This window comes from Bombina bombina, chromosome 7 (assembly GCF_027579735.1).
Source record: "Bombina bombina isolate aBomBom1 chromosome 7, aBomBom1.pri, whole genome shotgun sequence".
NCBI lineage: Eukaryota > Metazoa > Chordata > Amphibia > Anura > Bombinatoridae > Bombina > Bombina bombina.
Genome location: NC_069505.1, coordinates 297,275,939 through 297,299,170, shown reverse-complemented (window position 1 = coordinate 297,299,170; position 23,232 = coordinate 297,275,939). Strand labels below are relative to the sequence as shown.

The 23,232-nt window shown below is 41.8% G+C and overlaps 1 protein-coding gene across 5 annotated transcripts in view; it reads left to right on the top strand.

The window, feature by feature from the left end:
• The window catches only part of SETD5 (SET domain containing 5), a 408,248-nt gene that overhangs the window by 101,579 nt on the left and 283,437 nt on the right, over nt 1-23,232 (top strand). For all 5 annotated transcript variants that reach the window (XM_053720870.1, XM_053720868.1, XM_053720869.1 and 2 more), the window contains exons 2-3: nt 12,588-12,649; nt 15,164-15,347. In XM_053720870.1, the coding sequence (XP_053576845.1) occupies nt 15,277-15,347 (71 nt within the window). In that variant the 5' untranslated portion in view covers nt 12,588-12,649; nt 15,164-15,276. The remainder of the gene's footprint in view (nt 1-12,587; nt 12,650-15,163; nt 15,348-23,232) is intronic.

Below are 23,232 nucleotides of genomic sequence, written 5' to 3'. Positions count from 1 at the left end.
GGATACTTCATTCCGTTCCTCTTCCTTCCATAGCTCAGTGCATGGAAGTGATCGGGTTGATGGTGGCGGCGATGGACATAGTTCCTTTTGCGCGCATTCATCTAAGACCATTACAACTGTGCATGCTCAGTCAGTGGAATGGGGACTATACAGACTTGTCTCCGAAGATACAAGTAAATCAGAGGACCAGAGACTCACTCCGTTGGTGGCTGTCCCTGGACAATCTGTCTCAAGGGATGATGTTCCACAGACCAGAGTGGGTCATTGTCACGACCGACGCCAGTCTGATAGGCTGGGGCGCGGTCTGGGGATCCCTGAAAGCTCAGGGTCTTTGGTCTCGGGAAGAATCTCTTCTACCGATAAATATTCTGGAACTGAGAGCGATATTCAATGCTCTCCAGGCCTGGCCCCAGCTTGCGAGGACCAGGTTCATACGGTTTCAATCAGACAACATGACGACTGTTGCGTACATCAACCATCAGGGGGGAACAAGGAGTTCCCTAGCGATGGAAGAAGTAACCAAAATTATTCTTTGGGCGGAGTCTCACTCCTGCCACCTGTCTGCTATCCACATCCCAGGAGTGGAAAATTGGGAAGCGGATTTTCTGAGTCGGCAGACATTGCATCCGGGGGAGTGGGAACTCCATCCGGAAATCTTTGCCCAAGTCACTCACCTGTGGGGCATTCCAGACATGGATCTGATGGCCTCTCGTCAGAACTTCAAAGTTCCTTGCTACGGGGCCAGATCCAGGGATCCCAAGGCGGCTCTAGTGGATGCACTAGTAGCACCTTGGACCTTCAAACTAGCTTATGTGTTCCCGCCATTTCCTCTCATCCCCAGGCTGATAGCCAGGATCAAGCAGGAGAGGGCGTCGGTGATCCTGATAGCTCCTGCGTGGCCACGCAGGACTTGGTATGCAGATCTGGTGAATATGTCATCGGCTCCACCTTGGAAGCTACCTTTGAGACGAGACCTTCTTGTTCAGGGTCCGTTCGAACATCCGAATCTGGTTTCACTCCAGCTGACTGCTTGGAGATTGAACGCTTGATTTTATCGAAGCGAGGATTCTCAGATTCTGTTATCGATACTCTTGTTCAGGCCAGAAAGCCTGTGACTAGAAAGATTTACCACAAGATTTGGAAAAAATATATCTGTTGGTGTGAATCTAAAGGATTCCCTTGGGACAAGGTTAAGATTCCTAGGATTCTATCCTTCCTTCAAGAAGGATTGGAAAAAGGATTATCTGCAAGTTCCCTGAAGGGACAGATTTCTGCCTTGTCGGTATTACTTCACAAAAAGCTGGCAGCTGTGCCAGATGTTCAAGCCTTTGTTCAGGCTCTGGTTAGAATCAAGCCTGTTTACAAACCTTTGACTCCTCCCTGGAGTCTCAATTTAGTTCTTTCAGTTCTTCAGGGGGTTCCGTTTGAACCCTTACATTCCGTTGATATTAAGTTATTATCTTGGAAAGTTTTGTTTTTAGTTGCGATTTCTTCTGCTAGAAGAGTCTCAGAATTATCTGCTCTGCAGTGTTCTCCTCCTTATCTGGTGTTCCATGCAGATAAGGTGGTTTTTCGTACTAAACCTGGTTTTCTTCCAAAAGTTGTTTCTAACAAAAACATTAACCAGGAGATTATCGTACCTTCTCTGTGTCCAAAACCAGTTTCAAAGAAGGAACGTTTGTTGCACAATTTGGATGTTGTTCGCGCTCTAAAATTCTATTTAGATGCTACAAAGGATTTTAGACAAACATCTTCCTTGTTTGTTGTTTATTCAGGTAAAAGGAGAGGTCAAAAAGCAACTTCTACCTCTCTCTCTTTTTGGATTAAAAGCATCATCAGATTGGCTTACGAGACTGCCGGACGGCAGCCTCCCGAAAGAATCACAGCTCATTCCACTAGGGCTGTGGCTTCCACATGGGCCTTCAAGAACGAGGCTTCTGTGGATCAGATATGTAGGGCAGCGACTTGGTCTTCACTGCACACTTTTACCAAATTTTACAAGTTTGATACTTTTGCTTCTTCTGAGGCTATTTTTGGGAGAAAGGTTTTGCAAGCCGTGGTGCCTTCCATTTAGGTGACCTGATTTGCTCCCTCCCTTCATCCGTGTCCTAAAGCTTTGGTATTGGTTCCCACAAGTAAGGATGACGCCGTGGACCGGACACACCTATGTTGGAGAAAACAGAATTTATGTTTACCTGATAAATTACTTTCTCCAACGGTGTGTCCGGTCCACGGCCCGCCCTGGTTTTTTAATCAGGTCTGATAATTTATTTTCTTTAACTACAGTCACCACGGTACCATATGGTTTCTCCTATGCAAATATTCCTCCTTAACGTCGGTCGAATGACTGGGGTAGGCGGAGCCTAGGAGGGATCATGTGACCAGCTTTGCTGGGCTCTTTGCCATTTCCTGTTGGGGAAGAGAATATCCCACAAGTAAGGATGACGCCGTGGACCGGACACACCGTTGGAGAAAGTAATTTATCAGGTAAACATAAATTCTGTTTTTTAATCTTCACAGCAGCTGCTGCTTCCTCCGGTCTCACAAGCCATTTCTGATGTCAGAAATGATTGATAGGTCATCCTCCAATCACAGATTCCCCCCCGGGGGATTCAGTGTCTGATTCACTGCTGTGATTGGAGGAAGCCAGATACCTCATTTTAGACCCAGGAAGAGGCTTTGAAACAGGTGGAGGAAGCTGGAGCTGCTGTGAAGATTAAAAAGTAAGTTTATTTTCACAACAGGAGTGAAATGAAAATATTGATGAATTAAAGTGCCCCTGTTTTTAATCAAAGTTTTAAAAACCGGGCACTTTAGCATCAAAATTTACATTCACTTTAACATCCTGCAAGAAAAAAGTGCTTTTATTTCTCCACTGCACAATGGGGCCTCTCCCGTATGGACCCCTATTTCACATGTGGCTACCGATGATGACAATTTAAAGGGACAGTCTAGGCCAAAATAAACTTTCATGATTCAGATAGAGCATGTAATTTTAAACAATTTTCCAATTTACTTTTATCACCAATTTTGCTTTGTTTTCTTGGTATTCTTAGTTGAAAGCTTAACCTAGGAGGTTCATATGCTAATTTCTTAGACCTTGAAGCCCACCTCTTTCAGATTGCATTTTAACAGTTTTTCACCACTAGAGGGTGTTAGTTCACGTATTTCATATAGATAACACTGTGCTTGTGCACGTGAAGTAATCTGGGAGCAGGCACTGATTGGCTAGACTGCAAATCTGTCAAAAGAACTGAAAAAGGGGCAGTTTGCAGAGACTTAGATACAAGATAATCACAGAGGTTAAAAGTATATTATAAATGTGTTAGTTATGCAAAACTGGTAAATGGGTAATAAAGGGATTATCTATCTTTTAAAACAATAAAAATTCTGGTGTAGACTGTCCCTTTTAAGGTGATCACAGTAACAGCAGTGGTCACTATACCTTTTTCAATATTTACTAAAATCTATGCAAAAATATAAAAAAATAATTTTTAATACAGTTTTTGATGCAGCTATTTCACATGCTATGGATTATAAATATAATAATGGTATATTGTGAATTTGCTGGGATTGCTGATTTTTTTTATTTTTTATTGTGGGTCACTCACTTAAAAAGCTCAACTATGGCTCAGACTTGGGTGTAAAAAAGGCTGAACATCTGAAGGGTTAACATCAAAAGCTGTTTGTAGAATTCCCTATGCATTCCCTCTGTTGTCTGTAACCCTAAACTGTTATAAACCTTTTGTATGTTTTATAAAGTTTCTCTAACATGGTCAGAATGTCCTTTTTGAAACTTGAAGTAGATAGTCACACCCAAAGCCAGTTCCCCTTCCTGGAAGCTCCCCTGCACTTCCTGTGGGTTTCAGTTTTGTTTTAACTAAGTTTGTAGTTAGTGTGGGCTGTAGCTAAAATCTGTCATTTTCAGAACATGCTTTGTCGCAGCCAATGTCAGAATATTATCAGAATCATAATGGTAGACTCAAAACTGAACTCAAGTGATCTGGTTAATGCTGTAGGGTAGAATGTTGCCGCTACGTTAATACATATGTACTAGGCATGCGCTTTGTTGATTAGTTTAACAAACAAATGCTGAATATTGCAGCGGCATTCAGCTATGTTCAGCACTGGATTTATTTGTATGGAAGTACAGCACACAAAGGTCTGGATTTGATCAACATTTATTTGTGATACTAGTCAACAAATGAAAATGGCTTAACTGTATTTCCTAGTGCTAGTAGTATACAGTATATGTGTGTGTGTGTGTATATATATATATATATATATATATATATATTCATTTGTTCGAAATTTGGAAGGCAACCCAAATTTTGTTTTATTGGTGTGAACATATACGACTATTTCATCCATAAAACATTATGCAGTGTTCTCATCAGAAGCGTTTGCCAGATGGTGGCATAATAAAGTAGCCTGGTAGAGGGGCACTACTTTGCAAAGTAACATAACATGTTCTATTTATAAACATTACTTAGCTTAACACTGCCTTGAATTTTGGTCAGTCGGAAAATTTAGCCGGGTGGCACTACCCAGGGAGAATACCAATTATGGTTTATGCCTAAACCAACATTATGCCATTACAGATATGAATCAACACTGGATAATGAGCCATAAACAGGGCAGAAAATGAGAATGTCGTAAAAATCTTTTGTTTAGGAAAGCTCAGGAGAAGCAAAGAACCAAGGTTCTAGCTGCTGATTGGTGTCTGCATACATATACCGATTGTAATTGGCTATCCCATTTGTTCATTTAGAAAACTGTAGTGCATTGCCGCTCCTTCAACAAATGACACCAAGAGAATGAAGCAAATTTGGTAATAGAAGTAAACTGGAAAGTCGTAAAATTGTATGTTCTACCTAAATCATGAAAGAAAAATTTTGGGTTTCATGTCACTTTAAAGGGACATTATGCACACAATTTTTCTTTGCATAAATGTTTTGTAGATGATCCATTTATATAGCCCATCTGGTAATGTGTTTTCTCCAACATAGGTGTGTCCGGTCCACGGCGTCATCCTTACTTGTGGGATATTCTCTTCCCCAACAGGAAATGGCAAAGAGCCCAGCAAAGCTGGTCACATGATCCCTCCTAGGCTCCGCCTACCCCAGTCATTCTCTTTGCCGTTGTACAGGCAACATCTCCACGGAGATGGCTTAGAGTTTTTTAGTGTTTAACTGTAGTTTTTATTATTCAATCAAGAGTTTGTTATTTTAAAATAGTGCTGGTATGTACTATTTACTCAGAAACAGAAAAGAGATGAAGATTTCTGTTTGTATGAGGAAAATGATTTTAGCAACCGTTACTAAAATCCATGGCTGTTCCACACAGGACTGTTGAGAGGAATTAACTTCAGTTGGGGGAACAGTGAGCAGTCTCTTGCTGCTTGAGGTATGACACATTCTAACAAGACGATGTAATGCTGGAAGCTGTCATTTTCCCTATGGGATCCGGTAAGCCATGTTTATTAAGATTGTAAATAAGGGCTTCACAAGGGCTTATTAAGACTGTAGACTTTTTCTGGGCTAAATCGATTCATTATTAACACATATTTAGCCTTGAGGAATCATTTAATCTGGGTATTTTGATAAGTTTATATCGGCAGGCACTTTTTTAGACACCTTTCTCTTTAGGGGCTTTCACAAATCATAGGCAGAGCCTCATTTTCGCGCCGGTGTTGCGCACTTGTTTTTGAGAGGCATGACATGCAGTCGCATGTGTGAGGAGCTCTGATACATAGAAAAGACTTTCTGAAGGCGTCATTTGGTATCGTATTCCCCTTTGGGCTTGGTTGGGTCTCAGCAAAGCAGACACCAGGGACTGTAAAGGGGTTAAAGTTAAAAACGGCTCCGGTTCCGTTATTTTAAGGGTTAAAGCTTCCAAATTTGGGGTGCAATACTTTTAAGGCTTTAAGACACTGTGGTGAAATTTTGGTGAATTTTGAGCAATTCCTTCATATTTTTTCGCAATTGCAGTAATAAAGTGTGTTCAGTTTAAAATTTAAAGTGACAGTAACGGTTTTATTTTAAAACGTTTTTTGTACTTTGTTATCAAGTTTATGCCTGTTTAACATGTCTGAACTACCAGATAGACTGTGTTCTGAATGTGGGGAAGCCAGAGTTCCTTCTCATTTAAATAAATGTGATTTATGTGACAATGACAATGATGCCCAAGATGATTCCTCAAGTGAGGGGAGTAAGCATGGTACTGCATCATTCCCTCCTTCGTCTACACGAGTCTTGCCCACTCAGGAGGCCCCTAGTACATCTAGCGCGCCAATACTCCTTACTATGCAACAATTAACGGCTGTAATGGATAATTCTGTCAAAAACATTTTAGCCAAAATGCACACTTATCAGCGTAAGCGCGACTGCTCTGTTTTAGATACTGAAGAGCATGACGACGCTGATATTAATGGTTCTGAAGGGCCCCTAAACCAGTCTGATGGGGCCAGGGAGGTTTTGTCTGAGGGAGAAATTACTGATTCAGGGAACATTTCTCAACAAGCTGAACATGATGTGATTACGTTTAAATTTAAGTTGGAACATCTCCGCATTCTGCTTAAGGAGGTATTATCCACTCTGGATGATTGTGACAAGTTGGTCATCCCAGAGAAACTATGTAAAATGGACAAGTTCCTAGAGGTCCCGGGGCTCCCAGAAGCTTTTCCTATACCCAAGCGGGTGGCGGACATTGTAAATAAAGAATGGGAAAGGCCCGGTATTCCTTTCGTCCCTCCCCCCATATTTAAAAAATTGTTTCCTATGGTCGACCCCAGAAAGGACTTATGGCAGACAGTCCCCAAGGTCGAGGGAGCGGTTTCCACTTTAAACAAACGCACCACTATACCCATAGAAGATAGTTGTGCTTTCAAAGATCCTATGGATAAAAAATTAGAAGGTTTACTTAAAAAGATGTTTGTTCAGCAGGGTTACCTTCTACAACCAATTTCATGCATTGTCCCTGTCACTACAGCCGCGTGTTTCTGGTTCGATGAGCTGGTAAAGGCGGTCGATAGTGATTCTCCTCCTTATGAGGAGATTATGGACAGAATCAATGCTCTCAAATTGGCTAATTCTTTCACCCTAGACGCCACTTTGCAATTGGCTAGGTTAGCGGCTAAGAATTCTGGGTTTGCTATTGTGGCGCGCAGAGCGCTTTGGTTGAAATCTTGGTCAGCTGATGCGTCTTCCAAGAACAAGCTACTTAACATTCCTTTCAAGGGGAAAACGCTGTTTGGCCCTGACTTGAAAGAGATTATCTCTGATATCACTGGGGGTAAGGGCCATGCCCTTCCTCAGGATCGGCCTTTCAAGGCCAAAAATAAACCTAATTTTCGTCCCTTTCGTAGAAACGGACCAGCCCAAAGTGCTACATCCTCTAAGCAAGAGGGTAATACTTCTCAAGCCAAGCCAGCTTGGAGACCAATGCAAGGCTGGAACAAGGGAAAGCAGGCCAAGAAACCTGCCGCTGCTACCAAGACAGCATGAAATGTTTGCCCCCGATCCGGGACCGGATCTGGTGGGGGGCAGACTCTCTCTCTTCGCTCGGGCTTGGGCAAAAGATGTTCTGGATCCTTGGGCGCTAGAAATAGTCTCCCAAGGTTATCTTCTGGAATTCAAGGGGCTTCCCCCAAGGGGGAGGTTCCACAGGTCTCAGTTGTCTTCAGACCACATAAAAAGACAGGCATTCTTACGTTGTGTAGAAGACCTGTTAAAAATGGGAGTGATTCATCCTGTTCCATTAGGAGAACAAGGGATGGGGTTCTACTCCAATCTGTTCATAGTTCCCAAAAAAGAGGGAACGTTCAGACCAATCTTAGATCTCAAGATCTTAAACAAGTTTCTCAAGGTTCCATCGTTCAAAATGGAAACCATTCGAACAATTCTTCCTTCCATCCAGGAAGGTCAATTCATGACCACGGTGGATTTAAAGGATGCGTATCTACATATTCCTATCCACAAGGAACATCATCGGTTCCTAAGGTTCGCATTCCTGGACAAGCATTACCAGTTCGTGGCGCTTCCTTTCGGATTAGCCACTGCTCCAAGGATTTTCACAAAGGTACTAGGGTCCCTTCTAGCTGTGCTAAGACCAAGGGGCATTGCTGTAGTACCTTACTTGGACGACATTCTGATTCAAGCGTCGTCCCTTCCTCAAGCAAAGGCTCACACGGACATTGTCCTGGCCTTTCTCAGATCTCACGGATGGAAAGTGAACGTGGAAAAGAGTTCTCTATCTCCGTCAACAAGGGTTCCCTTCTTGGGGACAATAATAGACTCCTTAGAAATGAGGATTTTTCTGACAGAGGCCAGAAAAACAAAACTTCTAGACTCTTGTCGGATACTTCATTCCGTTCCTCTTCCTTCCATAGCGCAGTGCATGGAAGTGATAGGTTTAATGGTAGCGGCAATGGACATAGTTCCTTTTGCGCGCATTCATCTAAGACCATTACAACTGTGCATGCTCAGTCAGTGGAATGGGGACTATACAAACTTGTCTCCGAGGATACAAGTAAATCAGAGGACCAGAGACTCACTCCGTTGGTGGCTGTCCCTGGACAACCTGTCACAAGGGATGACCTTCCGCAGACCAGAGTGGGTCATTGTCACGACCGACGCCAGTCTGATGGGCTGGGGCGCGGTCTGGGGATCCCTGAAAGCTCAGGGTCTTTGGTCTCGGGAAGAATCTCTTCTACCGATAAATATTCTGGAACTGAGAGCGATATTCAATGCTCTCAAGGCTTGGCCTCAGCTAGCGAGGGCCAAGTTCATACGGTTTCAATCAGACAACATGACAACTGTTGCGTACATCAACCATCAGGGGGGAACAAGGAGTTCCCTGGCGATGGAAGAAGTGACCAAAATCATTCTATGGGCGGAGTCTCACTCCTGCCACCTGTCTGCTATCCACATCCCAGGAGTGGAAAATTGGGAAGCGGATTTTCTGAGTCGTCAGACATTGCATCCGGGGGAGTGGGAACTCCATCCGGAAATCTTTGCCCAAGTCACTCAACTGTGGGGCATTCCAGACATGGATCTGATGGCCTCTCGTCAGAACTTCAAAGTTCCTTGCTACGGGTCCAGATCCAGGGATCCCAAGGCGGCTCTAGTGGATGCACTAGTAGCACCTTGGACCTTCAAACTAGCTTATGTATTCCCGCCGTTTCCTCTCATCCCCAGGCTGGTAGCCAGGATCAATCAGGAAAGGGCGTCGGTGATCTTGATAGCTCCTGCGTGGCCACGCAGGACTTGGTATGCAGATCTGGTGAATATGTCATCGGCTCCACCATGGAAGCTACCTTTGAGACGAGACCTTCTTGTTCAAGGTCCGTTCGAACATCCGAATCTGGTCTCACTCCAGCTGACTGCTTGGAGATTGAACGCTTGATCTTATCGAAGCGAGGGTTCTCAGATTCTGTTATCGATACTCTTGTTCAGGCCAGAAAGCCTGTAACTAGAAAGATTTACCACAAAATTTGGAAAAAATATATCTGTTGGTGTGAATCTAAAGGATTCCCTTGGGACAAGGTTAAGATTCCTAAGATTCTATCCTTCCTTCAAGAAGGATTGGAAAAAGGATTATCTGCAAGTTCCCTGAAGGGACAGATTTCTGCCTTGTCTGTGTTACTTCACAAAAAGCTGGCAGCTGTGCCAGATGTTCAAGCCTTTGTTCAGGCTCTGGTTAGAATCAAGCCTGTTTACAAACCTTTGACTCCTCCTTGGAGTCTCAACTTAGTTCTTTCAGTTCTTCAGGGGGTTCCGTTTGAACCCTTACATTCCGTTGATATTAAGTTATTATCTTGGAAAGTTTTGTTTTTGGTTGCAATTTCTTCTGCTAGAAGAGTTTCAGAATTATCTGCTCTGCAGTGTTCTCCTCCTTATCTGGTGTTCAATGCAGATAAGGTGGTTTTACGTACTAAACCTGGTTTTCTTCCAAAAGTTGTTTCTAACAAAAACATTAACCAGGAGATTATCGTACCTTCTCTGTGTCCGAAACCAGTTTCGAAGAAGGAACGTTTGTTGCACAATTTGGATGTTGTTCGCGCTCTAAAATTCTATTTAGATGCTACAAAGGATTTTAGACAAACATCTTCCTTGTTTGTTGTTTATTCCGGTAAAAGGAGAGGTCAAAAAGCAACTTCTACCTCTCTCTTTTTGGATTAAAAGCATCATCAGATTGGCTTACGAGACTGCCGGACGGCAGCCTCCCGAAAGAATCACAGCTCATTCCACTAGGGCTGTGGCTTCCACATGGGCCTTCAAGAACGAGGCTTCTGTTGATCAGATATGTAAGGCAGCGACTTGGTCTTCACTGCACACTTTTACTAAATTTTACAAGTTTGATACTTTTGCTTCTTCTGAGGCTATTTTTGGGAGAAAGGTTTTGCAAGCCGTGGTGCCTTCCATCTAGGTGACCTGATTTGCTCCCTCCCATCATCCGTGTCCTAAAGCTTTGGTATTGGTTCCCACAAGTAAGGATGACGCCGTGGACCGGACACACCTATGTTGGAGAAAACAGAATTTATGTTTACCTGATAAATTACTTTCTCCAACGGTGTGTCCGGTCCACGGCCCGCCCTGGTCTTTTAATCAGGTCTGATAATTTATTTTCTTTAACTACAGTCACCACGGTTTCATATGGTTTCTCCTATGCAAATATTCCTCCTTAACGTCGGTCGAATGACTGGGGTAGGCGGAGCCTAGGAGGGATCATGTGACCAGCTTTGCTGGGCTCTTTGCCATTTCCTGTTGGGGAAGAGAATATCCCACAAGTAAGGATGACGCCGTGGACCGGACACACCGTTGGAGAAAGTAATTTATCAGGTAAACATAAATTCTGTTTTTTTTTTTTTTTTTGTAAATGTATAGTTTTGCTTATTTTTAAATAACATTGCTCTGATTTTCAAACTCCTAACCAAGCCCCAAAGTTTTAGGAAAATACCGAGGTATACCTACTCTAGCTTCCTTCTGTTTGTGTAAAGAGTCTTTTCATATGGGGAGGAGGGGGGAGTGTCATTTTCCACTTAAATTGGGTGTTCCAGCTACCTTTTTAACAGAGCTAAACTGGGAGCTAAGTTTTTTTTTTTAACAGGTTTATACTGGATGTTTATATCAGTATCTCTGCATATTATTCTTTATAGTAGTGTCTCTTACATGCAGTTAAATGAAAATTGGTGTATACTGTCCCTTTAAGGAACATTTTATTTGTTTTAATTTCTGTTCTAAGTGGGGAGGATTTTACAGGAGAAGTTTTAATCTTGATAAACATTGTGCTATTGTACCTACAAGTGCATTTTACTATTTTAGGCTGATCTGTAGGTTGAAGATGGCGACCACAAACCGAATTCAGCAATTTTCGGAGCCGGATTTCTTCTTGTAAAATGCAATACACAGAGATCTGGATTTGCACAAATCTTAGTGTGTTGCACTTTCACAAGAAGAAATCCAGCTCTGAAAATTGCCGGATGCGGCTGGCGGACTCTTCGACCTATGGATCGGCCCGAAATAGTTGAATGCACTTGTCTAGTAGGTATGTGCATTCGGATCCTTCATGACTATCCAAATGCCAGAAGTAAGCAGCCCGCTCGTTCGCTTTGGATATTTTCGTAGCCGGATTGATTTCTGTAAAAGATCATCAAATCCAGATCTTAGAGTTGGGGATCTTTTACACGAATATTTCCAGCTACAAAAATATCTGAAGGGAACACATGGCTGCTTACCTGATGTGAACTTGGTTAAAATACAATAACCCTGTTTCTGATGCTAAACACTAAGGGGGGTGGATCGGTCTACTCCAAACAGCACAGCTATGTTAGTAATTTTGCTTATTTTTGAAAAAAAAATATTTTAAAATACCAGCTATTTTGAAACAATTTTTTTAATGCAAACTATTTTTTACTTAGCCCTTTTAGAATATGCACAGATCATAACATGTTTTATGGCACTTTAATATCCAGGTGTGCGTATGGGTAGTGCTTATGGGTAATTCATCTCGTCAGCAATTCTTTGTCTATTAAGATCAGATTAAGATTAGTTATGTCACTGATCAGTAGAGTTATGTATTTTTTGGTCCCATTTATTGCTGAAGAACCACCTGAGACCAATTGTCTGTGTCCCTTGCTAAGAACAGACCCCCATGAAAGTGGGTGTGATAGCATGTATATGCTGCACATGATCCGTTAACCATACTGAAATCTTCCATCCTAGGGGTTAATATGATGAATTTTGGAATGTGTGAGACTGATGAAGGCCTACTAGACACACCTGCAAAGGGGTTAAACCAATAGTGCACTGCTGCTCTGGAACTGATTGTTAAACCTTTTTGAACACATATCATGAGTCAATCACAAGAGGCATGTGTGTGTATTGACCAATCACCAACTAGCACTCAGTAGTACATTACTGCTCCTACCTAGTTATGCTTTTCAAGAAATTATACAAAGATACAAGTACATGGAAAAGTCTTTTGAAAGTGCATTTTGTATTTGAATTATGAAAGTTAAATTCTGCCAGTTATTTTCCTTTCCTGGCTTTTTGGGATAAACTAATCATTTTCTCACCTTATTTCAGGTCTCAAGTGGACTGTGGGAGAGGAGATTCTTGGGACTTTACAGCCACTGGCAAATATAAAGGTAGGCTTTTATACTGCATTATTTCCAAATATTATCCTGGGTTGAATGTCTTGCAAGGGTTAATTTAAAATCTTGTATTCTATTGAATTAAATCGTCTCTCTAATTGAGCTGAACTGATTGACTGAATCCTCTGTGGGAATATTTAGGGTCAGCAGCTCCACTAGCCACACTGAGGTGCCTGATAAATTTCAGTGCCTCCTGGGGACAGGAGAAAGGAGGCAGCCTAGTCTGGCTGCCATTAGCACAGGCTGTCAGCAGTGCTGCAAATCACACTATTGATTTAGAGGTAGCTGGGAGGGTAGGACGTGCCAGTCTTCTAGCTGCTGGGAGTGTTACTGCAGAATGGCAGCTGTGGACTGGAGGAGAGGAGTGAAATCAATAGAGGAAAGAAAAGCGTATTTGGAACCACTGCATATTTACAGAGACACCCAAGTATCTAATACACATTGCACAAAAAACATTAAGCCCCCCACCCCCCACAGGCCTTGGCAAAAATTTCATTAAAATGCTATAGCTGTCCCTGATTATCTGCAGTAGTGCAAGGAGTTATAAAATCTGCAGCTCACACCCTTGTGGTGGTTTAGAATAGCTGCGACCTTTGCACACAATGAGAGAAGCTCACACCAATTCAAATATTGATACTTACGATTTCATAACTGAAAAGGGAACATTAGCTTTATTAATATTATAATAAGGTTTAATTTTATATTGAAAATATCGTAAGGATTCTAACTGCATCAGTAAGGAGAATTCGTTGTAGTTGTGTTGACTGACGTAGTTCCTTCTAATGCAAAAATAACATGCTGTAAATCGTTAGCGTTTGAATCTTTGGCTTTATCTTGGCTTACTTCCTGTCTATTCCCACCAAGGGGCTAAACACATCACAGAAGTTCTGCTTGTTTTGAGCGTACCCCCACTGTATATTTTTAGCTTTTTGTATGTAGATAGTCTTAAAGAAAAGCTGAATCTTAAAAATATGGCTTCATATTAAAGGCCATTTAAAAAAAAAAAAAAAATTTACTGAGCCCTCTTCCTCTGAAAGACCCCGGATGCTTGCTTGTATAGTGCAAAAATATTCCTGGAAAGGTTCTGATGTTGATGATGTTATCTCAGAAAATAAAGAGAATTAAAGGCACGCAAAGGAGCCGTAAGAAAATGATATGGTTAAGCATTTTCTTATAGTGCTTTTGCAGAGAACTGTGTAGTTTAACCCCGTACAGACGGGGTAATACGTAGTTAGAGGCTCTAAAGTTGATTTTTTTAAATTTATGCATTAAAAATTATTCACAGCCGTACAACATTTCTGCTTGCAAAATAAAAGCTTTTAAAACTGACATTTTGTTAGTTAATATGCATTGTTTTGGAGGCCCTGGACAAGACCACCTTAAAAGCGTTTTGAAAGTTTATCTTCCTTTGCTGACATAATGAGGAATGGATATAAATGAAATGCTGCGCATATCAATCAATCACTGTGCAGTATATAGGAGTTGCCAGGGTTCTGTATTCTACAAAATGCTCTTCTGGGGAATGGTGGAAACACTTGAATATTCAGAGTTCTAAAACGGGAAAAGCAGGCAAGTTTTCAGCTATGCCTAATTAAACATTTCATGGGAATTTCTTGAGTTCAGTATGCTGCTGGTCTGGATCTAAACTGCTGAGCCAGTAAGGGTTATAACATATGTGCATAGCTGTCAGTCACCGCCCATTGTTAGCTCAGGATTAGCAGTCTATTGCTGATCCAAAGCTGACTTGTAATTGTCTGTTCTGTTCAAGCAATAGTGGAACAATAAAATGCTTCAGAACATAACCTCAAAAATGGACAAATTGTTATGAATATTAATAATGTGTGTGTATTCTATTTAACTATGGAAAACGTAAGTTCTGTTGCAATGTGTTTGCACATGATTCGGCAGTTTTCAGTTCTTGTCTATTCAAGGCAAAGGTTATCAAACCACTATCAGGGATGCAAAATAAGGCACAGATTTCTGTTAAGAGTGGTTTACAGATTTATGGTGACCATCATAGGCTGTCATTCTGCTTCCTGATCGTTTTCAATGTTTTTTTTTTTTTTTTTTTTTTTCTTGGTTAAAGATTTTATCTTAACTGGTTACAGATGGTGATGGATTCATACTACACAGTTTAATGTTTGCTGGGATTGAGATATGAAGATAGTCTTAGAGAAACAAATAGCTACCTATATTAGATACAAACAAAATGCTGGTGTGCCCAGAACAGGAAAGTATAGTAGTAATAGTATATAATAGTAGTACTAATATAATAGTATAATCATATCAGAGGAGCATTCATATGTTAGTCATATATATATATTTTAGTTTGTATAGATTTGCATTTCCTATGCAGTACTGAAATGAGCACCGTGATTGCCACCTATTTCATGCTTGGTATAAATATGGTGTATTGTTATATACACGTTTTGTTGCCAATAGCTACATGTAAGGAATACCTGGTCGTTCAAGTCTATCTGTTTGCTACATGGCTTCCATTTCCCCCAGGTTTCCTCATGTCCATGAAGTGTGTGTCGAGGTTTTGCGGCTCTCCGCCCTCGGTGTGGTCAGTCGCTGCGATTCCTACCCCGTGATTCCCTCCGACCGCAGTGCCGGACGTCATGAGCATTGCAATCCCTCTGGGAGTCACCACACCAGATACATCTTACTCAGACATGGCTGCCGGATCAGAGTAAGCATATTCATAGAAAAAAGTAATAGTTTAAAGAGTTTAAAAAAAATAAAAATATTTATATTTGTATTATTTCTGTTTAGTAAAAAGACTAAAATGAACATGGGGGCTATTACTCAGGAAAATAGCCACTTCACTTTTAAGCTTAGAGCTTCACTTTCTCCAACATTGGTGTGTCCGGTCCACGGCGTCATCCTTACTTGTGGGATATTCTCTTCCCCAACAGGAAATGGCAAAGAGTCCCAGCAAAGCTGGTCACATGATCCCTCCTAGGCTCCGCCCACCCCAGTCATTCTCTTTGCCGTTGCACAGGCAACATCTCCACGGAGATGGTTAAGAGTTTTTTGGTGTTTAAATGTAGTTTTTATTCTTCTATCAAGTGTTTGTTATTTTAAAATAGTGCTGGTATGTACTATTTACTCTGAAACAGAAAAGGATGAAGATTTCTGTTTGTAAGAGGAAGATGATTTTAGCAGACAGTAACTAAAATCGATTGCTGTTTCCACATAGGACTGTTGATATGAAGTAACTTCAGTTGGGGGAAACAGTTAGCAGACTTTTCTGCTTAAGGTATGACTAGCCATATTTCTAACAAGACTGTGTAATGCTGGAAGGCTGTCATTTCCCCTCATGGGGACCGGTAAGCCATTTTCTTAGTCAAAAACAAACAGAATAAAGGGCTTATCATGGGCTAAAAAACTGGTAGACATTTTTATGGGCTAAATCGATTGCTTTATTTGTGCATATTATTCAAATTTAGGCTAACTATTGACATTTATAATCTTGGGGAACGTTTATAAAACGGCAGGCACTGTATTGGACACCTTTTTCAGTCAGGGGGCCTTTCTAGTCATAGACTGAGCCTCATTTTCGCGCCATTAATGCGCAGTTGTTTTTTGAGAGCAGGGCATGCAGATGCATGTGTGAGGATCTAAGAATCTCTGAAAAAGCTTTTAGAAGGCGTCATTTGGTATCGTATTCCCCTCAGGGCTTGGTTGGGTCTTAGCAAAGACTGTATCTGGGACTGTATAGGGGTTAAATTGAAAAACGGCTCCGGTTCCGTTATTTTAAGGGTTAAAGCTCTTGGTGTGCAATACTTTTAAGGCTTTAAGACACTGTGGTGAAAATTTGGTAATTTTTGAACAATTCCTTCATACTTTTTCACATATTCAGTAATAAAGTGTTTTCTGTTTGAAATTTAAAGTGACAGTAACGGTTTTATTTTAAAACGTTTTTTGTGCTTTGTTGACAAGTTTAAGCCTGTTTAACATGTCTGTACCTTCAGATAAGCTATGTTCTATATGTATGAAAGCCAATGTGTCTCCCCATTTAAATTTATGTGATAATTGTGCCATAGCGTCCAAACAAAGTAAGGACAGTACTGCCACAAATAATGATATTGCCCAAGATGATTCCTCAAATGAGGGGAGTAAACATGATACTACATCATCTCCTACTGTGTCTACACCAGTTTTGCCCATGCAGGAGGCCCCTAGTACATCTAGTGCGCCAATACTTATTACCATGCAACAATTAACGGCTGTAATGGATAACTCCATAGCAAATCTTTTATCCAAAATGCCTACTTATCAGAGAAAGCGCGATTGCTCTGTTTTAAACACTGAAGAGCAAGAGGACGCTGATGATAATTTTTCTGTCATACCCTCACACCAATCTGAAGGGGCCATGAGGGAGGTTTTGTCTGAGGGAGAAATTTCAGATTCAGGAAAAATTTCTCATCAAGCTGAACCTGATGTTGTGACATTTAAATTTAAATTAGAACATCTCGCGCACTGCTTAAGGAGGTATTATCTACTCTGGATGATTGTGACAATTTGGTCATTCCAGAGAAATTATGCAAGATGGACAGGTTCCTAGAGGTTCCGGTGCCCCCCGACGCTTTTCCTATACCCAAGCGGGTGGCGGACATAGTAAATAAAGAGTGGGAAAAGCCCGGCATACCTTTTGTTCCTCCCCCTATATTTAAGAAATTATTTCCTATGGTCGACCCCAGAAAGGACTTATGGCAGACAGTCCCCAAGGTCGAGGGGGCAGTTTCTACTTTAAACAAACGCACTACTATTCCTATCGAAGATAGTTGTGCTTTCAAAGATCCTATGGATAAAAAATTGGAGGGTTTGCTTAAAAAGATTTTTGTACAGCAAGGCTACCTTCTACAACCAATTTCATGCATTGTTCCTGTCACTACGGCAGCGTGGTTCTGGTTCGAGGAACTAGAAAAGTCGCTCAGTAGAGAAACTCCATATGAGGAGGTTATGGACAGAGTTCAAGCACTTAAATTGGCTAACTCTTTTATTTTAGATGCCGCTTTGCAATTAGCAAAATTAGCGGCGAAAAATTCAGGGTTTGCTATCGTGGCGCGCAGAGCGCTTTGGCTAAAGTCTTGGTCAGCGGATGTGTCATCCAAGACAATATTGCTTAACATTCCTTTCAAAGGTAAAACTTTATTTGGACCTGATTTGAAAGAGATTATTTCAGACATCACTGGGGGAAAGGGCCACGCCCTTCCACAGGATAGGTCTTTTAAGGCTAAAAATAAGCCTAATTTTCGTCCCTTTCGTAGAAATGGACCAGCCTCTACTTCTACATCCTCTAAGCAAGAGGGTAATGCCTCACAACCCAAACCAGCCTGGAAACCAATGCAAGGCTGGAACAAGGGTAAGCAGGCCAAGAAGCCTGCCACTGCTAACAAAACAGCATGAAGGAGTAGCCCCCGATCCGGGACCGGATCTGGTGGGGGGCAGACTCTCTCTCTTTGCTCAGGCTTGGGCAAGAGATGTTCAGGATCCTTGGGCGCTAGGAATAGTTTCTCAAGGTTATCTCCTGGAATTCAAGGAACTACCCCCAAGGGGAAGGTTCCACAAGTCTCACTTATCCTCAAACCAAATAAGAGACAGGCATTCTTACATTGTGTAGAAGACCTGTTAAAGATGGGAGTGATACTCCCAGTTCCAATAAAGGAACAAGGAATGGGATTTTATTCCAATCTGTTCGTAGTTCCCAAAAAAGAGGGAACGTTCAGACCAATTCTGGATTTGAAGATCCTAAACAAATTTCTCAGGGTACCATCGTTCAAAATGGAAACTATTCGAACGATTCTACCCACCATCCAGGAAGGTCAATTTATGACTACCGTGGATCTAAAGGATGCGTACCTACATATCCCTATCCACAAGGAACATCATCAGTTCCTACGGTTCGCTTTTCTGGACAAACATTACCAGTTTGTGGCTCTTCCATTCGGATTAGCCACTGCTCCAAGGATTTTCACAAAGGTGCTAGGGTCCCTTCTAGCGGTTCTAAGACCAAGAGGCATTGCAGTAGTACCTTACTTGGACGACATTCTAATTCAAGCGTCGTCCCTGTCAAAAGCAAAGGCTCATACGGACATCGTCCTAGCCTTTCTCAGATCTCACGGATGGAAGGTGAACAAAGAAAAAGTTCTCTGTCCCCGTCAACAAGAGTTCCCTTCTTGGGAACAATAATAGATTCCTTAGAAATGAGGATTTTTCTGACAGAGGTCAGAAAATCAAAACTTCTAAGCTCTTGTCAAGTACTTCATTCTGTTCCTCGTCCTTCCATAGCGCAGTGCATGGAAGTAATAGGATTGATGGTTGCAACAATGGACATAGTTCCTTTTGCACGAATTCATCTAAGACCATTACAACTGTGCATGCTCAGACAGTGGAATGGGGATTATACAGACTTGTCTCCGATGATTCAAGTAGATCAAAAGACCAGAGATTCACTTCGTTGGTGGCTGACCCTGGACAATCTGTCACAGGGAATGAGCTTCCGCAGACCAGAGTGGGTCATTGTCACGACCGACGCCAGTCTATTGGGCTGGGGCGCGGTCTGGGAATCCCTGAAAGCTCAGGGTCTATGGTCTCGGGAAGAGTCTCTTCTCCCGATAAACATTCTGGAACTGAGAGCGATATTCAATGCTCTCAGAGCTTGGCCTCAACTAGCAAAGGCCAAATTCATAAGGTTTCAATCAGACAACATGACGACGGTTGCATATATCAATCATCAGGGGGGAACAAGGAGTTCTCTGGCGATGAAAGAAGTGACCAAGATAATTCAATGGGCGGAGGATCACTCCTGCCACTTGTCTGCGATCCACATCCCAGGAGTGGAAAATTGGGAAGCGGATTTTCTGAGTCGTCAGACATTCCATCCGGGGGAGTGGGAACTCCATCCGGAAATCTTTGCCCAAATAACTCAATTATGGGGCATTCCAGACATGGATCTGATGGCGTCTCGTCAGAACTTCAAGGTTCCTTGCTACGGGTCCAGATCCAGGGATCCCAAGGCGACTCTAGTAGATGCACTAGTAGCACCTTGGACCTTCAACCTAGCTTATGTATTCCCACCGTTTCCTCTCATTCCCTGCTGGTAGCCAGGATCAATCAGGAGAGGGCCTCGGTGATCTTGATAGCTCCTGCGTGGCCACGCAGGACTTGGTATGCAGACCTGGTGAATATGTCATCGGCTCCACCATGGAAGCTACCTTTGAGACAGGACCTTCTTGTTCAAGGTCCATTCGAACACCCAAATCTGGTCTCCCTCCAACTGACGGCTTGGAGATTGAACGCTTGATTCTATGAAAGCGTGGGTTTTCAGATTCGGTGATAGATACTCTGGTTCAGGCCAGAAAACCTGTAACTAGAAAAATTTACCATAAAATATGGAAAAAATATATCTGTTGGTGTGAATCCAAAGGATTCCCATGGAATAAGATAAAAATTCCTAAGATTCTCTCCTTTCTTCAAGAAGGTTTGGAGAAAGGTTTATCTGCAAGTTCTCTAAAGGGACAGATCTCTGCTTTATCTGTCTTACTACACAAAAGACTGGCAGCTGTGCCAGATGTTCAAGCATTTGTTCAGGCTCTGGTTAGGATCAAGCCTGTTTACAGACCTTTGACTCCTCCCTGGAGTCTAAATCTAGTTCTTTCAGTTCTTTAAGGGGTTCCGTTTGAACCCTTACATTCCGTAGATATTAAGTTACTATCTTGGAAAATTTTGTTTTTGGTTGCAATTTCTTCTGCTAGAAGAGTTTCAGAGTTATCTGCTCTGCAGTGTTCTCCTCCTTATCTGGTGTTCCATGCAGATAAGGTGGTTTTGCGTACTAAGCCTGGTTTTCTTCCTAAAGTTGTTTCTAACAAAAATATTAACCAGGAGATAGTTGTACCTTCTTTGTGTCCGAATCCATTTTCAAAGAAGGAACGTTTGTTACACAATTTGGACGTTGTCCGTGCTCTAAAGTTCTATTTAGAGGCTACTAAAGATTTCAGACAAACTTCTTCCTTGTTTGTTGTTTATTCTGGTAAAAGGAGAGGTCAAAAAGCGACTTCTACCTCTCTTTCCTTTTGGCTTAAAAGCATTATCCGTTTGGCTTATGAGACTGCCGGACGGCAGCCTCCTGAAAGAATCACAGCTCACTCCACTAGGGCTGTGGCTTCCACATGGGCCTTCAAGAACAAGGCTTCTGTTGACCAGATATGTAAGGCAGCGACTTGGTCTTCACTGCACACTTTTGCCAAATTTTACAAATTTGATACTTTTGCTTCTTCGGAGGCTATTTTTGGGAGAAAGGTTTTGCAAGCTGTGGTGCCTTCCGTTTAGGTGACCTGATTTGCTCCCTCCCTTCATCCGTGTCCTAAAGCTTTGGTATTGGTTCCCACAAGTAAGGATGACGCCGTGGACCGGACACACCAATGTTGGAGAAAACAGAATTTATGCTTACCTGATAAATTACTTTCTCCAACGGTGTGTCCGGTCCACGGCCCGCCCTGGTTTTTTAATCGGGTCTTATGAATTATTTTCTCTAACTACAGTCACCACGGTATCATATGGTTTCTCCTATATATATTTCCTCCTGTCCGTCGGTCGAATGACTGGGGTGGGCGGAGCCTAGGAGGGATCATGTGACCAGCTTTGCTGGGACTCTTTGCCATTTCCTGTTGGGGAAGAGAATATCCCACAAGTAAGGATGACGCCGTGGACCGGACACACCGTTGGAGAAAGTAATTTATCAGGTAAGCATAAATTCTGTTTTTATACTTAGAGCTGGACATGTTAAAGGGACAGTCTACTTGAAAATGTAGGTTTTAAAATGATAGATAATCCCTTTATTACCCATACCCTAGTATTGCATAACCAATATTGTTAAATTAATGTTTTCACCTCTGTGATTACCTTGTATCTAAGCCTCTGCAGACTGTCCCTTATCTCAGTTCTTTTGACAGACTTGCATTTAAGCCAAGACAAGAAGTGTTGACTCATAAATAACTTCACGGGAGTGAGCATAATGTTATCTATATGGCACACATGAACTAGTGCTGTCTAGCTGTGAAAAACTGTCCAAATGCTTCAAGGGCTTAGAGATTAGTATCTAGGTTTATCTTTTAAAAAAACAAAAAAATAAATTGCATAGTTGTTTTAAATTGCATGTCCTGTCTGAATCATGAAAGTTTAATTTTGGCTATCCTTTTACATTTTCTGTTGATACAATGGGGTGTGTGTTTTGTATAAATGTGCGTCTAAGTTGACGGGTGCTGATATCTCTATTACCGATGATAAATTAATGATGTCTAGTGTTGTGGCTGTTAAAGTTGTAGTATAAAAAATATATATTTTAAAAGGACACACACAGGCCATTTTTTTTTGTGTGTATAAAAAATGTTTAAAATGGATAATTTGTGTGTGAGAGAATCTTTTGCTCCTTCGCATAGTTTTATTTGCATTCTGTTTAACTCATGTGACCAATAAAACATTGAAATTTATCCAGAGACAGTGAGAAGTTATTAATATTATTGGTTATTTGTAGAGCGCCAACAGATTCCGCAGCGCTATAAACAAAGGCAGAGTACAACAAAACAATTATAGGGATCAAATGGGTAGAGGGCCCTGCCAAGAGTGGCACTGTTGTAGTCAGGTGATCTACAAAAAGCTGGACTCTTAGGCATACAGGCTAAGGGGGTCCAGGGGATAGCAATGGAGGAGAACTGGTATAAAGAAAGGTTAGTGTAGGTTGTATGCATCCCTGAACAGTAGAGTCTTTAGGGAGCGCTTGAAGCTTTTAAAACTAGGGGAGAGTCTTGTGGAGCGAGGCAGAGAGTTCCACAAGATGGGAGCCAGTCTGGAGAAGTCCTGTAAACGGGAGTGTGATGAGGTAGCCAGAGAGGAGGAGAGTAGGAGGTCATGAGCAGAGCGAAGGGGACGGGAGGGAGAGTATCTGAAGACAAGGTCTAAGATATAGGGGGGGGACTAGTGCAGTTGAGGGCTTTGTATGTCAGAGTGGGAATTTTGTGTTTAATTCTAGAGGCAAGAGGAAGCCAGTGAAGGGATTGGCAGAGAGGGGCAGCAGATGAAGAGCGACCTGTAAGAAAGATGAGCCTGGCAGAGGCATTCATTATGGATTGTAAAGGTGCTAGGCGGCAGCTGGGGAGACCAGAGAGGACAGAGTTGCAGTAATCGAGGCGGGAAAGGATGAGAGAGTGGATTCAAATCTTAGTTGTCTCTTGTGTAAGGAAATGTCTAATTTTAGAGATGTTTTAAAGGTGGAAGTGGCAGGCTTTAGCCAATGACTGAATGTGAGGAGTGAAAGAAAGATCTGCGTCAAATGTGAATGCAAATGTTAATTTACTGTTTCTGTGTCCATTTTAAAGTTTTTGTACAAAAATATTTAACACATTAGTAATACCCATGGTTTTGGAATTGAATGTCCAATAAGCTATATAGGTGTAATGGTCACATACTTTTTAACCTATAGTGTGTATATGTATCCAATGTTTCTATATTTTAAAGACCAGTTCTCCATAAGCTTTAAGAAAGGTGTTTGGCTTTTAGGTGAAAGACAATTA